At 45.6% G+C, this 17,970-nt stretch overlaps 1 protein-coding gene across 3 annotated transcripts in view; it reads right to left on the bottom strand.

Moving 5' to 3' along the window:
- Positions 1-286: 286 nt before the first annotated feature.
- Positions 287-17,970, bottom strand: part of LOC309515568 (uncharacterized protein) — a 42,015-nt gene continuing 24,331 nt past the window's right edge. For 2 of the 3 annotated variants that reach the window (XR_014212500.1, XR_014212501.1), the window contains exon 2: positions 287-499. Coding sequence is in view for 1 of the 3 variants with exons in the window: in XM_082193589.1 (XP_082049715.1) it covers positions 9,133-9,151; positions 13,183-13,309 (146 nt within the window). In the remaining 2 variants the exon portion in view is untranslated. Of the gene's footprint in view, positions 500-8,420; positions 9,152-13,182; positions 13,310-17,970 lie in introns of those variants that run through there. The other variant, XM_082193589.1, reaches the window with a different exon arrangement.

Here is a 17,970-nt window from a genome sequence, read left to right as displayed (position 1 = left end):
TCAATCAATGTGGTGTTAAACAAAGAAGAGTTGGGACTTGATATCCTGCCTTTCACTCCCCTTAAGGAGTCTCAAAGTGGCTAACAATCCCCTTTCCCTTCCTCTCCCACAACAAACACTCTGTGAGGGGAGTGAGGCTGAGAGACTTCAAAGACTAGTCTAAGGTCACCCAGCAGCTGCATGTGGAGGAGCCGAGACGCGAACCCGGTTCACCAGATTACGAGTCTACTGCTCTTAACCACTACACCACACTGGGGATGATAAAAACACTTTATATTTACCTGTCTACTCCCCTGCTTAGAGGAGCAGCTACTGGTACTTCTTGAAGGCGACAAGACTTTCTGAGACACACCAAGATTCTTTTCTTCAGTCATGGTCTCCGAAAGAGTTTCTTCTGTACCAATTCAACGACAAAACGAGAAGACATGGGAGAGAAAGGCAAGAGTCATCGCATCTCCAAATGCATTCCAGCGGTGCTCGTGGTGCTCAAAGGAAATTCCTAAAAGACAGAGCAGGAGGGTGAGGGGAGGAAAAGGAGACAACAGCGCACCATCAATTTTAGACAAGAGCAATTCTAACAACAATAAAGAGTTCAAATTTTCCGCAATGCAATGTGACACCATTGCTATAAAATTAGCAAACCAATAAGCTATAAAGGATAACATTCAAGACTTGATTAGTAGTGTTGAAATAGGTCTCAAAAGAATGGCAAGGCAGATGGACACGAAGTATTATTTAGCGTAATGTTCTGCTTTTTCAGAGGCATTCAAAAAGAAACTGAATAGGAACCAGGTGATATTAGGGATACATACGGCCTTTGATTACTGTGAAACAACCTGCTAACCTCACTTCTCGGACAGTTTATAGAAGTGGTCGGAAAATAAAGACTGTCAGGGTTTTCTTTCTTTTTCACTTTAAGGTTTATTACCTGCTGAAGTTTTAATTCTTGTACATGTCTTTATCATGAAATATCATTTTATCTTTTATTCACGAGGATCATTGAGAGAGCTTGCTCTGAAAGGGGGGAGGGATTAAATAATTAACAATAGAATAATAATTTACATAGTGCCAGAGTGTATGTCATAACACTTCATATTGAGGCTTATCCATACTTTCCTCCACTCTTTCCAGGCATGGTCCGCGATTTAAAACTCCATGGCTGAGCATTCCTGGCCAACCCCCCAAACTTTCCCCACTTTAAAGAACATTTTTTTTGTGGGGAAAGCTCTGGAGCAAAAGAAAGGGCACTCAGACATAAAGCTTTAAAGGACAGACCATGTCTCAATAGTGCCGAGGAAAAGTTAAGCGTAGATAAGCCCTTGTTAATTGCAGCAAGCCCCATTGTGTTTATTTATGTCCAAAGCTAAGATCTGAACCAGGGTCTTCGAACTCACATGCTTAAGCCAGTACGCTATGCCAGCCCTCAACTATGTTTTAGGCATGGGGCAGAGGTGGAATGATTTGTGGGAACGCTTCCCAGCTCTTGGATCTGCATGGATTCCATGTGCAGAGATGTTCAGGTGAGAGATTTTGACCTTCTGATGCAGGCATCCCCAAACTCGGCCCTCCAGGTGTCTTGGGACTACAACTCCCATCATCCCTGACCACTGGCCCTGTTAGCTAGGGATGATGGGAGTTGTAGTCCCAAAACATCTGGAGGGCCGAGTTTGGGGATGCCTGTCCTGATGTATCCATACAGATACACCGAGCTCACAGACCATACAAACCATACCTCTACCAGAAGACAATACTTCTAGGACCACCTTATCTTCATAGGTGATCAGGTGAGTCATTTTCACCTTTTAAACACATCCAAGTTGTTGTTTAAAAATGTTGTGTTTTTTGCCCAATTATTGAAGCAGAACTTAAAGGTGTGGGCATTTAAAAACCTGTCAGCTGTGCATAGATAAACAACAGAAAATACCCATAGGGAATGATTAGAGAGCAATAACCGACCTCCGCAGAGAAGGAGGCAAAGGTATTAACAATGTCAATATGATTAGTGGAAAACCCATTTATGGAAATTGCCGCCCCGAAGAACACAACACCTTTAACTGCCGCACAATAGCAATCCCAGTGCATGATGAGGTCAGGTATTTAAGTAGGCATCTGTTGTCAAGTCTGGCAGAAAACAATATTTAATAACAGCACCAAGGTGGAATTCTGCATTGAGAACCTTGCTGGTAGACCCAGTGACAATGTAGAAAATGTGAGCTAGAGTAACCATGGCAACAGATTCTTCCCACTTCACAAAAGCTAGACTAAAGGGCAGCACCTTTCACAAACTCGAGGGTAAGAAAGTCTTACCGTACAATTACACAAAATATTGTATTATTCAACAGTGGTCAAAATCCGTAATGTAATATGTAACATGTAATACGTAATACGTGGGGGAGGGTTCAGAATACTGATCAATATTTAACTTTCATCTTGTCCTCTTGGACTCTAGTAGTGCTGACAATATATAAGCTGACAATATATAAGCAATCTAAGCAAAGCATTTCTTATGTCTTGCCAACAACTCTTTTCAGGATATGAAATCCAATCATTTTAATACCATGCATCAATGTCTAGTTTATAGATTATAGAGTTTGCTTTTTAAAAAATGCCCGGATACCACCGCTGGAGTTTTTCCTGTTCTTTGTGTCTGCACAACGGCCACAGAATACGCTCTTGCTAAAATCAGTTTTATGGTCTTTATGCCTCATGCAGTATGTTCTACTAACTTGCTCCCCAGACAACCCCAGTTCACCTTGGGGTTTTTTGTCTGCAGCAAGCAAGTGTTGCATTGCATGCCTAGCTACTTGGTGCTGAATTAAGAACCATGGCTACGTTTATTCACCCAAGCTGCCTGAGTGACAACATATGGCAAGGTCTGCTTCAGTGAATCCGGCGCCAGATCTGTCATCATTCCCTCCAACAGTGAACTCAGGTGGTTGAGTGCCAACAGCACTGGCGTCGAAATGTGGATTACTGAGAAACAAGGAAGAGAAAGCAGCATGTTCCGCTGAACCCCGAGGTATGAGGAAGTACAAAACATCTGAACACCTTCAGAAACAGTCCAGTGAAGATTGAGTATTGCTCATGCATTCCAGGGACCATGGAATGTTGGCAATTGGAAAAGAAAACCAACTGGTAAATAGAGATGAATGAATCAGCCTGCTTTAGCCTTACCACACCTTATAGGAGTCCAGCCATTGGGAAAGGGGAAAGAATGCAACTACAAGATTTTGTTGAAGGCCCCATTTGTCTTCTTCCTATTCAGTGGGATATGGAAAGGAGAAGGCATCTCACTGTAAGTGCTGGGATCTAAACACTACATATCACACTCGTTCTTCTATTTAAAAAACCAACAACATCTCAAGTGCCTTTGTGAATGGCTGCCAATAGCTTGTATGCAGCAACCAACATTTAAGAAGCACCACTGGGATATTTTAAAACTCTGCTATAAAGTTGCCTAATGTGGTTGCAATACGGTGGTACCTTGGTTGTCAAACTTAATCCGGAACACTTACTTCCGGGTTTGCAGTGTTCGGGAGCCGATTTGTTCGGGAGCCAAGCTGTTTGACAACCAAGGTACCACTGTACTCAACAGCTCAAAAACTACAGACACCTGCAGTTATGCACTGATGCATCTGTATGGCCAGCTACAGATCTCTTGAATTGATTATTTTTGCCCAAGATCCTGACACCACGAGTCCAAGTGTGCAAAGGAATCATGTGCCACGCTGGCTAACTGTTGCTAGTGAGTGGGCGAAACCCCAGACAGGACTCTCGGGCATGGGCATAGCCATATGTGCAGATCCTGAGCTTATTCTCGGTTAGCATCCATTATGATTCAAGGTTTACTTTTAAAGCACCAATTCCTCTCTTTTTAGAGGTTCTAAAAAGGAACTCTCCGTTTGTTCCCAAGAGCTCTTTTGGAAGAGCCAATCCTCTAATTACCTATTTCAACTGTCAAGGCCTGGTGAAACCCATTTCACTTTCTGTTACCATGAAACAGTACCTCCTGTATCAACAAAATTCAGCAGCATCTTCAGCTGCAAGAATTTAGTCTTGGGGCAGAGGTACAATCATGCTCTGCTGTCTGAATTTATTATTGCTTAGGCGTTTCATATGGGAAACTGCACAAATGCCTCCTAGAGGTTAATGAGCTCTGCCTTTCTATTTTCAACACTCTTTCTAATTGTTCTGGAAACAAGAAAGGGGGAGGGGGGAAACCACGCAGCAGAGAACTTTATAGCATAAAGCATCTCTCAGGATAAAGAAGGCAGACATATGCCTATGCAGGTGTTTCAAACAGTTCTTGAAATCATTAAGCAGCAGCAAGGCCACAGAATTCGCTCTAGAGAATTGTTTCAGCAATCTTCAAATTTCTGCTCCACACACTTTCAGTTTTCACCTGCATGTGACCACAAGTTCTTTACGGAAGCGGGTCATGTGATGTGGCAGGTTATTTGCATCATACTTCAAGTTTATTGAATGGTTGCGTTAGTGGGGTTTTTCGTGTGGAGGGGGTCCTAATAAAATGTTCCTAATTGAAGCAGCATGCAAGTTGAAAAAACAGCAAAAATATCTGAACAGCTACCACCCCCTCTCTGGTCGATACACTCAAGTTCCAAATATATCTAAAAATTTCAATAATTTCAACAAGACACAAACTATTTTGGTATGCCTTTGCATTCATGGTCACAATGCTTCACTGTTACAATCTGTTGTACTATTATTACATAGCAATGCGTGACTTCGCTCTCAGATCCTCTGAAAGAAATATTAGAGGGGAAAGCTGGCGGCGGAGTTGCCATGGAGCAGTTATAATTTTTTGTTGTTGCTTAGCACTTTCTACAGCTCTTTAGAAATTATGGCTCATCTCTAACCCAGTAGTTATCCACTGTATTTTTAGAATATACAAAACTGTATCTATAAATACAACCTGCTTGATCATTCATGCAATTCTTCCTTAAATAACAAAGAAAACACACTCATTTTCAGGTCTTGTCTACACGGAGTATTTTAAGTAGCTAAAAGGAGAGTAGTAACGGATTCCCAATGTGACCAGCTCCAGGACACCCACAAAAATCAAGTCAGTTATGTTACATCAGGTTGCTCATTTCAAGATTTTGACAGAAGACCTCACAAGGACAAAGGAAACAAAATGGATTTCTCTCTCTTTAAATAAAAAAAAAATCATTTAAACGGGTTGGTTAGCAACACCACATTTTGTATTGGTTTACTTATAATCTATTAACAGCCCCTGAGCACCAGCTGACCAGCATTTCCTTCCCCCTCCCCTTTTGATTTTTTTATTCCTTAAATACCCTTTTGCCAGCCATATGGGATCTATTATGCAGAACTGATGAGCTTTCCCAAAATGCACCACACATGCCGAACTCTCCAAGCAGGTAAGAAACTAAAAATAGACATTCAAGTACGATTTGGCTACAACTGGTGTGTTCTGCTAGCATCTGCTCTTACCCTGGTCATTCCAAGCAAGAGAGGAAAAACAGAACAGTCTATTTTTTATTTTAAACCGCCTGTGTACTAGATGTGCTTTTCTTCCCAGTAAACCAGGGTTGCAGAATCTCTCTTAGCCCAAGGTTTCCATATTCCCTTCGGAACAAAATCCTGTGGTGGGTGGGGCCCAAGGGGAAAGTGGGTGGACCTGGGAAGGCTGCAGGCTACTGTCGAGGTGGCTTGCAGAATGAACGAAGGGACACACAAAAGCCCTGAGGACATCACACCAGTAAGGTGGGTGCAACCAAAATCCCACACGCCCACTTATGAGAACTTCATTAAAAAAAACAAATCTCTCCCCTCTGATAATTTTTGAAGGCAATTTACAGTGGTGCCCCGCAAGACGAATGCCTCGCAAGACGAAAAACTCGCTAGACGAAAGAGTTTTCTGTTTTGGAGGTGCTTCGCAAAATGAATTTCCTATGGGCTTGCTTCGCAAGATGACAATGTCTTGCGAGTTCCTGCTGATTTTTTTCCCTCCCCCCCTTTTTCTAAGCCGCTAAGCCGCTTATCAGCTGATCCGATCAGCAGATAAGCCGCTAAAAGCCGCTAATAGCGCTAATCCGCTAATCCGTCAATGGGCTTGCTTCGCAAGACGAAAAAAACGCTAGACGAAGAGATTCACAGAATGGATTCTTTTCGTCTTGCGAGGCACCACTGTATTTTCTTGTCGATTGATGCAGAATGGTTACAAAGAAAAGAAACTACCAGAGAAATTTTCAGCAAGGCACTAGCTCATACATGGCTTCAGGTAATCATAATGGCTTCATCGCCATGCTGCTCATAATAATAGCAGCTTATCAATCAGTGTGTGGGGTTCATCTGGACGCAAGGTCTTTTGAGTCCTGGAAATGACTGCCCCCCCCCGGACTCACGGGGAATAGTTCTGCACCATAAGATTCCACGTTTCTACCACTGCTGAGTCTTGGCAACCATTCGCAAGCTCTCTTTTGAAACAGCCATAGCTATAGGTACAATATGCTTTTGCATTATGGTACTGGAGGAGACTCTTGAGAGTCCCATGGACTGCAAGAAGATCAAACCTATCCATTCTGAAGGAAATCACCCCTGAGTGCTCACTGGAAGGACAGATCCTGAAGCTGAGGCTCCAATACTTTGGCCACCTCATGAGAAGAGAAGCCGCCCTGGAAAAGACCCTGATGTTGGGAAAGACGGAGGGCACAAGGAGAAGGGGACGACAGAGGACGAGATGCTTGGACAGTGTTCTCGAAGCTACCAGCATGAGTTTGACCAAACTGCGGGAGACAGTGGAAGACAGAAGTGCCTGGCGTGCTCTGGTCCATGGGGTCACGAAGAGTCGGACACGACTAAACGACTGAACAAGAACAACATAGGTACAATGATCATCTTCGTGTGCCTTTCTTGCCCCACAGGCTCAGAAATTCCCCACCCACCCTGAGTCTCTGTGCTACTTTGCTGCCTTACTTCCCTAAGCAGAAAGTTCTCTTTGGTTGTGTTGGGTTCTCTCCCCAAGAACAAGAGCATTAGCTGCATCCATCATCACTTCCAGTTACAAATGCATGCCTCTTTTGTTGCTGCCATTCTGCTCCTTTGGTCCATAGTCTCCTCTCTTGTTGGGCCCAATCATTCCTTCTCGATGCCTCAGTCTGCTACTCCGCACAGCGACCTCATCTTTCATCTTGCTTTAACTCAGGGAGGCTCTGGCCCTCCTGATGTTGTTGGAATCCAAATTCCATTAGCCTGCACAGTCAATGATGATGGGAGTTGTAATTCAGCAGCACCTGGAGGACCAGAGATTCCTCATATTGGGTTCCATGCCTCTGCTAGCCCACTGGGACCCATCCTGCCTTACCATCTCCTCCTGTGCCAATTTCATCTTCAGTTTCTCTGCCCGAGATACCCAACGGCGAAATGTGAGCAGTCCATGCTGCTTGCATCCTGCAGTGGGTTTCCTTACCAGCTTATCAGATTGTACTCATCCTTGCAGTGCGTCTAAGTTAGCACAACTGCCAGAAGGTGCTTTTATACAGCTTAGACTGAGGAAGAACGGCTTGTGCGTTGCAAGCGCAACCATCTGCCCCCATTAACCTCCAATATATTCCACATTCATAAAAATAACTTGCTTGGATTTTCGAAACATAGCTTGTCCGTTTCCGATTCACACCCTAAACGAAGTGCGCTTCCCCATTGGGCCGATAGCGTTCATACATCACTCCTCTTTGAGCAAGCATGCTTCTTCAAAACACACAAATGCTGCCTTTCAGACTTGAAGAGCGTCAATTTGAAAACACTTTGCAGCCTTTACCACACTTGAACAAAGTGATCAGCCCTTTCTTTTATTTAGTGCACGGCTGTTATGTCCTTTTGCTAGGGCTCTTAAATATTTTATAGCCTGCTGTCCTCCCTTGTTAGTCTGAAAGGCATAAAAGCTCAGGTATCATCACTTTCCAGTACTAATTGGATTCTGGAATCCAGACAGAGACAATATGGCAGACCAACTTACAAATGAATTAGCTGCCATTTATTGACGGGCAAACACATTGCACTCCAGCGCATGTTTCCTTGATTTTTTTAAATGAAAAACAAGCTTTGGGAGGGATAATGCTGAGGAGTGGAGACATGGGCATAGCCAGGATATTTTTTTTTTGGGGGGGGGAGGCCTTTTGTGGGGGGGGGGCAGAACCTCAGTTTGCGATGATTTTTATTGAATTTTATTGACTGGGGGGGCAGCTGCCCCTCCCTGCCTCCCCTGGCTATGCCCATGAGCGGAGAGGCAACTAGAGCATTGGGGAGTGGGGGATGACAACTTGGGAGTGATCTGGATGGGTAAAACAGCAGGCAGGCAAAAGGGGTAAGGCAAGCACTACCTCTCCTAGCCAATTCTTTGACTCTCAGCTTCTAATCATGTCCTAGAGGACCCTCCTTCTCCTGACTCCCCCTTGATCACTCAGGTCTCCTGCTTCTATCAGCTCCCAGCTCATCCCTTCTGCCGACTGCTCCTCGATGTCCCACCACCAGGCTCCGGACTCTAGGGTGTCGTCTTTGGAGTCCTCCCTGGGGGGCTCTTGGGCTGGCAGCTCCATCACTCCTCCTCATCCAGCCTGTCCCTGACAAACAACATCTGGAGAGCAACAGGTTAGTTGTTGCTGCTCCAGGGGTTTCCCCCAAAGGCTTCATGGAGAAGGTAGTGTTTTGGAATGCATTCCTCTAGGATAAAATCATAGCACATGAATGGTGCAGCCAAACTTAAGAGCCCTTGCTGAGTACATGCTTAGTTCATCTAGTGCATTCTTTTTTGTTTCTCTTGAATGTCAGCCACACAGGTAAGCCGAAAGCTTTTTACCAGCTCCCAAAGTTTTTGTCTGGTTCAGTCCTCCCCACCATGGCACACGGAATAATGGAGCTGGCTACTCAGAGGAGCTTTGCTGTTCTCGGCTGGGGAACTAATTACAGGGCCGCATTATCTCATTTTTCTACTTGCCAATACACTCAACGTGTAATGCAGTCCCTTTTGAAAAAGGAACAGCGTGTGGTTAATGCTATAAATTCTGGCAGTCGTAAGCATGGAACACTCTTGGCATCAATTTGCAAATACATTTATCTGTCTTTTATGAGGATATTATCTCTTGATCAGTTTTAGTTCTCCTTCCCATGCCTAATAAGGAGAAAAGAAAGCTGTCAGTAACACAGCACAGAGATTCCACAGATTTATGCTTGTCTAACAAGCCACAACATTACTCATCCCTACAGCAGACTGAATAGGTATTCATTATAGTGCAATTTACTGACACAAAACTGTGCTAACAAGGAGTTAAGCTGAACTACGCCTCAAGAGAAACATTGCAAAGGGAATTCGGGGGAATGCAGCTTCTGATTTGAGAAAGAAAGAATATTGTCGATTACCACTGGCAATTTACTCTTGCAAATTTATTTATCTTTTGGTGGCTGTGGAGATAATCTCCTTAATATTCACCAGACAAGCATTATTCAGGGATCTTTGATCTGGTTTGATTGGCTCCTAACCACTTGGTTTGGAAACGGAGGTAATTACTTGTTCACAGTTCTGCTGCAGAGTCTTCATAATTTTTATTCTCTTCTAAACCATTAAAGTGTAAGAAAGCATGACTGGCACCTCAGTGACTCCATGGCCAGAAACCATCTGCAACACTTGAGTATTCAGCAACGAAGTACAGATTTGTAATGAAAAACCTATCTGGAATATCCCAGGCAAAAACAGAAGACCGGTGCAGTCAAAGTTACCCAGCTATGACCTTCTCTTTCAGTACAGCTCACTCGCTGTGTCCTGGGGAGGATAATGTAGCAGCTGACTACTGCCTGAAGGAAGCATGCATATAAACTGAATCAACACAACTTGACAGAAGGGAGGCAGAAGAGGTTCTACCACTGCAGTTTGGGCTCTGCTACTTTAGTTTCAGCTACTGGAGTTCATATTGCAGCTCCTATCAACTTCACATGGGGTTGGACTACAACTTCCATCATCCCCCTCGCCACTGGCCACACAGCCTGTGGCGGATGGGAAGCAGCATTAGAAATTAGCCAGGAGCTAAGCGCATTTTGCACCTGGCTATTGACCACTCGTGGACGAGTGAAGATGCCAAGCCTGAGGCCTCCACCATCTGGAGATGCAGGCCTGGGGATCCTTGGATCTTGACTGTTTTCACACACCACCAATGCATCCTGTGGAAATCTCTCTGTGATATTTTATCCGCACAATCAGGATGAATTTCAGGAACCAAAAAGCCATATTGAAATATACGACTTTCTGGCCCCAAAATGGCAAACTAGGCATTCCATTTTGGCGACTGTAACCCTGGTTTAAGGAGCCATTTGGTGTCTAGCTTATATATCTGAGTTTCTAGCACTGATGGGAGACAGAGTCCACAGTTTCCATACTCCATAACCTAGCACAGAGAGAATCATAGCTGTCAACCTTCCTTTTTTTGCGGGAAATTCCCTTATTCCAGCGCCATTTCCCGCTGCTTCCCGCTACTATCCCGGATTGTTAGATATCCCGTAGACTGTCCCTGGGATAGGTGAGGCTGCTGATCCCTTATTTTCAAATCTGAAAGTTGACAGCTATGGAGAGAATTTGTAATGAAGTTTCTTTAAAGGCCTTAATCTCAACCCTTTCTGTGAGCCGAAAGTGCAAAGCCCTGTCCAGTCATTCTTAAGCGAATAACAAGTTGCGGGAGCCGGGAGTTGATTGGTATTCACTGATCCTACACCCCATTCATTTATCGAGGCATCATGTCTACAAAGCAGAGCCTGGTCTATGTATACAGGTCCTTCCCAAGATGTAGAACCCAGATTGATTTGGGTTCCACTGAGGAGATTTCACCCCTCCCATATCCAAGAATCACCCGAGGAGTCTGCTGATTCTCCAGAGAGGAGGAGGCATGTTCTGCTCTCTACTTATTCTGCTCCAGCACCACATCAAACAGTCAGTCAGTCAGTCAGTGTGTCGGAGAGAGAGAGAGAGTGTTAGAGAGAGACTGTGTGTTTAGATAAGGTTGCTGCTAAGAGCAGCTGCAGACACTCAGTGCGGTTCAGCATTCATTTATGCTTAGACCTATTTAGCTCTGTATATAGTTTGTATAGTTGTAGATAGAATAAAGAAGATATTCTACAGAGCTGCTCTCCGAGTTGTTTATATACTCTGCTAGACTCTGCTAGACTCTGCTGTGCGACAACTGTCTTCTTGTGGAAGTGAATCTGGTGCTCACAACTCTAAGCTGTGAGTCCACAGCACTTTGACCTGTTTCCTGTGCAGAAGGTGGTCTCTGGAAGTGCTACCCAGCTCGCCTAGCCCAGTCGGGGCTGAAGTGGATGAGTCCAGTTAGTGGCACTGGCTCAAGGGCGATGCTGACATCCACGTCATTTGGTGGGGGGCACATAGCAGAAACAGCAGGTTCATCTCTACACATGTTGCCCATGCCATCCACACGCTAGCAGTTACTGGGCATGGTCTCATTTCCACCTCTTGCAGAATGAGCTCATTACTCAACTTAAAGACTGAAATTAGCAGGAAAACTATAAACCGAAACCCGGTTCGCATGTAACACAAAGTCAAACAACAGCTGGCACACAAATGCACGAGTGTGTGGGTTCCTAGAAGCTGTAACCAAGGTTTGATCTTGGTTCACAGCTCATGGTTTGTTTGGAGGAGACAAACCATGAGCCCAGGTTTGGACAACAGGCTAAACCAAACCATGGATTAGCTTCATGTAGCGTGGCATCACAGACCCAGAAGAAAAGCACAGGGGCTGCCATCGCCTTTCCAGGAGCCCACATGCTCATGCTAGGCCATGGTTTGTCTCAGCAGTGCATCTGAACTGTGCCAGAGAATGGCTAAGAAAATGGACTTGTAAGTTCTCCTGTAGCCAACCTACTCAGAAGTATAGCTGCAGCTACGCAGTAGGAAATTGGATCGGAGGCCTCCAATTGAAACTAGTTGCCCACCAGGACTTATATACAAAGCAACTCGCTGATTTGGCAGCATGCCTAATTTTTCGACCATCTGGTCAAGAAGCAGCATAATAATATAATAAAATTTCATTTGCTCTAAACAAACAGTACTCCAGTTTATTAGAATATTTATATGTTTGTTACCCAGGCAATCTTTTTTTTTTAAAAAACTGAACCATACCTGCTTGCCCTGCTATCAACAGTTGCGATGAAAACAGTGCAGCTATTAAGACATCAATCCTGAAGATGACTTACAGAGACTAAAGAAAGTTCATGCACCCTGTATTACGGTTAGGGTTGCTCAATCACATTGTGTTCCAGCAAGAATATTTCCATAGTAAAAACAGCTCCACTGAAATAGTGTTTTAAACTCTGTTTGCAACATGGACATTTTCACCCAGATATGTTTATTTATGCAAGTCAAAATGTCAAATAGCATGTTCTAATCCAGGCATAGGCAAACTCCGGCCCTCCAGATGTTTGGGACTTCAATTCCCATCATCCCTAGCTAACAGGACCAGTGGTCAGGGATGATGGGAATTGTAGTCCCAAACATCTGGAGGGCTGGAGTTTGTCTATGTCTGTTCTAATCCCATTAAACCTGGATAATATTCCCAGCATTCTGTCTTAAGACAAACAGAAGACTTTGGTGTCCCCCCCCCATCTTTACCAGGTTTTTTTGTCCTCCTCACATTATTGATTGCTTAATATCCATATTGAAGATGTGGCTTCCACAGCTCAAAAGCCTTCTCGCTACTCTGAGACTCGTAGTAGGGCCTAATAAAGGCATTGCCCTACTGTTGATTTTGAACTATTCCCCAATGGACTGACATAGCTGCCTACGATTTGGGCGTATTTAAAGGTTGGAAGTCTATGGTAAGATGTTCCGAATCTACACATTGACTCAGGACACCACTGCCTCCATACTGGTACAATGCACACGTCAGCAACTCGATTGTCTCAGGGATGCACTCTGAGGAAGAAGTGGGGAGGAGGTTCCCCCACCCCTTGTAAAATGGCCACTTGCAAGTCATTTCCTTCTCAGAGAGGAAGAATTGCCTCCTCTGCCCCATACACTTTCCAATTAATTTTCAGACACAAGACATAATCTTCACGGCCATTTATTCACAATAGTATCATCTACAGAAATGTCACTTCCTCTTCCTTGCACACAATTCAAGAGAAACACTGAGAAAGTACCTCCTCGCCCGGTCTACCTTCCTTTGCTGCTGTGTGACTCTCTCTTCCACCTCGTCTATCAGAATGAAGCGAGGAGGCAAGATCAGCTTTCGTGATTTTTTTATCTCCTTTCCTTGCAAGCTCATTTCTTTCGGGCAACAGCAGGGAGAGAAAGGAGGACACAGAGGTGAACGTGAGCGAACTTTTTTAAAAGGCAAAAACATTTAGCCAACCTTGCCCAGGTCGCCTCCTGCCACGTAGATTACTTGCTGGAAAATACTCTAGCCAAATTCTTAGCAGGCCACATTAACAGTGCAGTCCTATACAAACCTGCTAAGACTTCAGTCCCATGAGTTCAATGGGGTTTAGTCCCACATAAGTGATACAGGACTGCAGGCTAAATTATCTTAATCACTTATAAGGAGGCATCCTTCCATGCTAATCTGAGCAGCAAGCTAATGGGGACTACTTTCTCTGTCGTGTCTATCTAGAAATAATGAGCAACATCATTAAAGTAGTGCCATAGTGCCAGTGTTTCAACAACAAAGCTAGGAAACCAGACTCCTTACCGAAAACATTACCAGGACCATGTGCAGATTTTACAGGCGTTTTGATTGTGCATTGGGACATCCCAGCGCAGACATACTGATAATTGGCTGAGCAGGCTGCCACCCCCCATAATGGGGAGCCAAGGTTTCAGTCCTGCTCTGCTCTTCCCCAGCAACAGGGAAACATACCAGGAAGGGGAGTAGCTTAGAATTACACCCAAACCTGGCATCATGGTTTCTTTTGTCCTAACAAACCAGAATCACTAGGCAGCCTTAAATCATGATTTGTTATTGGTTTATTGATCTGCGCTTTGCTAGGGTGAAATGAACTTTGATCCCGGGGGGTTGCTAAGCTAGCCCTTTCCTGATTGGTTTATCCCAGGGGTAGGGAACCTGAGGACTTCCTGCTGCTGGGCTACAACTCGGCTTGCTGACCACTGACCATGCTGGCTGGCGTTGATGGGAACTGGAGTTCAAGAGCATCTGCAGTGCTACAGGTTCCATGCACCTGGTATATCCAGGAGAGAATCAGATCAGTAGCATTATGATTCATTAAGCTTGCCTGCCATGGCGCTGCCAGGCAAGGAATGTCCAGAGTGAGGAAGTAACTGTTGACTGTTAAAAGTACACTTACAACTTAGAAAAAGCCATGTCCACCGACCCAACACCTTTCAGCTACTCCTATCCAATGAGGCAGTGGCAGCAACAGAGACCTGAGCTGCACACAAGCAGGTGAAAACCATGCCTGTGTGTAACCTATTTCTGCTGCTCCCTCTTCAATCCTCAACTGGTCCTAGGAGACAGTGGAGCAGGAGAGTTGGGAGCAGAAGGTAGATGTGTGGAAGCCTTTGACTCTACACCAGCCTGACCTATCACCTCTTCTTCAGGCTACAGGTCACTGATCCCTTCCTTCCAAGTCAGACTCCAGTCCCCTTTCTCCTGGTATAAGTATCCAGCCATCACTCACTCCAGCCAGCCCCTAACATTGCCATTGCATGCAAATGCAGCATTCTGAAGCTCGCAGGAAGCCAACTGAAATCTGCCGCGGCCGCTGAACTCAGAGACTTTGTGTGCTAAGAACTATATAAGCGATCTTTTAGCACAGGCTGTATATCCTGGGTCACAGGATGCATGTTCTGCTTGGAATAAAATACCACCAAGTATGACATTTACTCCCTCATAAGCACAATTAGGATTGCAGCCTCAAAACATCAACTCAGGGGCAAAAACAGGCTTCCATTCATCACAAGGAGGCCAAAATAAGCATTCAGAATTTTCAGCCACATTATTACACCTGTCATCATAGGATGCCTTTGTTTGCCAGTTTGGAAATCCATAATGCCACAAACAAGTAAATAAACTAAACCTCACCTTCCTGTGTGATAGGAACTTAAAAAGTTGCTAGTAGTCTCCTCTTCAATCCACCCCACCCCAAAAGTGCCCTTCTCATCTGCTATTGACTGTGGCCCACCCAACACTGAGCACTGAAAGCCAGGTAACAAGTATGCAAATCTCTTCTCTTTCACCCCTCCACTGGTCCCTGGCAGTTGACAGGAAAGGGCAGAATAATGGCAAGGAGGAGGGCAATGAATTAAAAGTATTGTTTTGCAAGTCTATAAACGCTGTTCAGGACAGGACATGTTTTTATCCCCAAAATCTGATATTGGCAAGCACACACCCCGCCGCAGATTTAGTGCTGCAAAATCCCTATCCATCTTTGTGCGCTTTGGAATTTTTTTGGCACATCCCTATGACTTGCCCAGCTCCACCAAATGCTTTCTTTCAGCCAGTTGACAGTTTTCATAGCACTGTTGCCAACATTCAGGGGTGAGTAAACAGGAGTGTTCCTTTTGTTTTTAATCTTGCAGTCGAAGCAGGAAGATGGGAAAAGGGGGGAAGCTTAATTCAGAGGAAGCATTGTACAAGAGACAGGGCTAAGGCATGAAGCAAGAAATTGTGGGTAGTGCGGGGGGGGGGAATTAATGCGATTTAAGAAAGCACACTCCTCCCCTGAAATCTGTATTAGCTGTAATTATACCTGAGGAGCCACATCCAAGTGCGCTGGGCAATGCAGTGAATAAAGAGCCACAGTGGGAGAGTGGGATGCTGTACTGCGGCCGACCTATTGAACCCTCGTTCCCAAGAGCCTACGAGTATGCCGTCTCTTACCACCGGCAAGACAAACCAGTCATAGCAGAGGTCAGCAGGCCAATAGGGTTGGTATGGTTCGGTAGGGTCAGGGTAATAAGACATTAGCAAGTCAATAAAGAAAATAAGAGAGAAAAGAGAAAGTCTTTGTAACTGTCCTTGTGATGATTAGTCGCAGGATCTCGTTGCCCGTGGCCTAACGCTTTTTCCCTGGTAGCGTCAGACACAAGGTGATGATCAACTTCAGAGGGTCAGCAGGATTTCTCTTGCAAGTCCAGACACCCTTCTTCAGATGCGTGTGATGTACCCAGGGGATCACCTCGACTACTTTCACTGCAGTTGGGGATGAGGGGGTCGCCAGACGCTGTCACCCAGAGGAACTGGTGAACCGGCTCAGCGAGACTGCCGCGGGACTGCAGGTGTACGCTCGAGGGAATACCTGGAAAGGAAGCAAACACACACACACAACAAACACAGGGATTGCACTTGTTCTTGGGTGATGTGATCTCCCATCTGCCCCAAACTGGCGGGGATGTCTCGGACGAAAGGGGTTGGCCTGCCATATAGAAGTTCAAAGGGTGATAGTCTCAGTCTCTTGGTTGGCGCACAGGGCACAGTTTTGGGATATAGCAGCAGTTAGTTATAGCAGCAGTTAGTTGAGATAGAATATTCTCCCAACGTGTGCTTTAGCAGCTGGGCCTCCCAAATGGGTGGACTCGTGGTAATTCTTTACAATTGTGCTGGCCAGATGTTGGGGCACAAAAACACGGCTGTCTGGTCCTTCCTGGAGCGTTGCTCCTTCTTGGCTGGTCCACTGCTGTTCATCAAGGGTGTAACGTGGTTCCACATCGTCTGGAGTGAGTTCTGGGATTATTCTTTTGGCATAGCAGGCATTTCCTGGAAATCTGGGCCGCCAGTTGATAAAGGTTGGCTATATAGACATACTTCTCCAGCTGCTTGGTTGTGGCATCTAGCCTCATGTGGGTGGATACATAGTATCTGGTTTGTCAGCAGTGCTCAAGATCCCTTCTGGGACCACTGTTCCAATAACTGAGGCGGGGCCGGTTCCCGGGCTGCTTCCTTGGCCACTCTGTCTGCCAATCGATTTCCTCTGGCCACTTCTCCTGGTCCAGTCTTGTGTCCATAACCTCAATACAATCGTGCGTCTGCTCCTCACCTTCTCCTACCGGCAACAGGGTAGCTGGGTTGAGGGCGGTGGTGACCACTGGTGGAGGTTTCAGAGCTGCCTCACAAGCTGCATTATCTGCTTTCCGGTTGCCTCTGGTGACCATGTCCCAACCTCTATCATGGCCTTTGCAGTGCATTACAGCAATCTCTTTGGGGGCCCATACAGTTTCTAGTAACGTCTCAACTTCTGGAACGTATGGGCGCCATGCGCATGCAGGGTTAAGAAGGCATATTTAGAATCAATATAGATGTTAGCCTTGCATCCAGCTGCCAATTGCATGGCAATGCCTTTCGCTGTTGGACTTCACCTCAGAGGACAAATAACTCTTGGAGACTTTGGCCTCCTCAGAACTCTTGGAATGGCTTGCCTGGCCTGCACCCCCACTTTTGGGTGCTCCATTGCCTGAGGAACAGCTTGCAACTGCCTTTTCAGCCTTTCTCCAACACACAGTGCATCACACAGATGCGTTGAACCGTAGAAACAACTTCCCAAAGCAGCCTCAGCCCCCTCTGGGCTTGGTACTCAGCCCCCTCTGGGCTTGGTCTCCACTGCAGCCTGACATGCCGTCTTCAATCCCTGCCACGCAACCCAGGGCTTCTCTAGAGCATCAGCCACGTCTCCTTCACAAGCCTCCACTGCGCCTGTAAACTTCTTAATGGGCTGGGCAAAGCCTGTTTCAGCCTGTGTCCTTTCCCATAGTTGCTTTTCTGCCAGCCAGTAATACATGCGTTTTGACCAGGCTTCCCAATTGGCTCCATGCAGCCTTTCACAGGGGTAATTCTTATGGCCTTACTGTTGCTGAACAGGCATCTTCCTCCCCCTTGGCCGCGGGTCTCTGAATGGCTACGGCGGACCCCTCGGGTCCCTGGCCTGTGAGCCATTGCTGTGCCTAACACTGCTGCCTTTTCTTTCCTCCACTGCTTT

Source organism: Podarcis vaucheri (genome assembly GCF_965113315.1).
Source record: "Podarcis vaucheri genome assembly, chromosome: 12".
Classification (NCBI taxonomy): Eukaryota; Metazoa; Chordata; class Lepidosauria; order Squamata; family Lacertidae; genus Podarcis; species Podarcis vaucheri.
The sequence above is the reverse complement of the archived record's forward strand: the minus strand, read 5'-3'. Positions and strand labels throughout refer to the sequence as shown.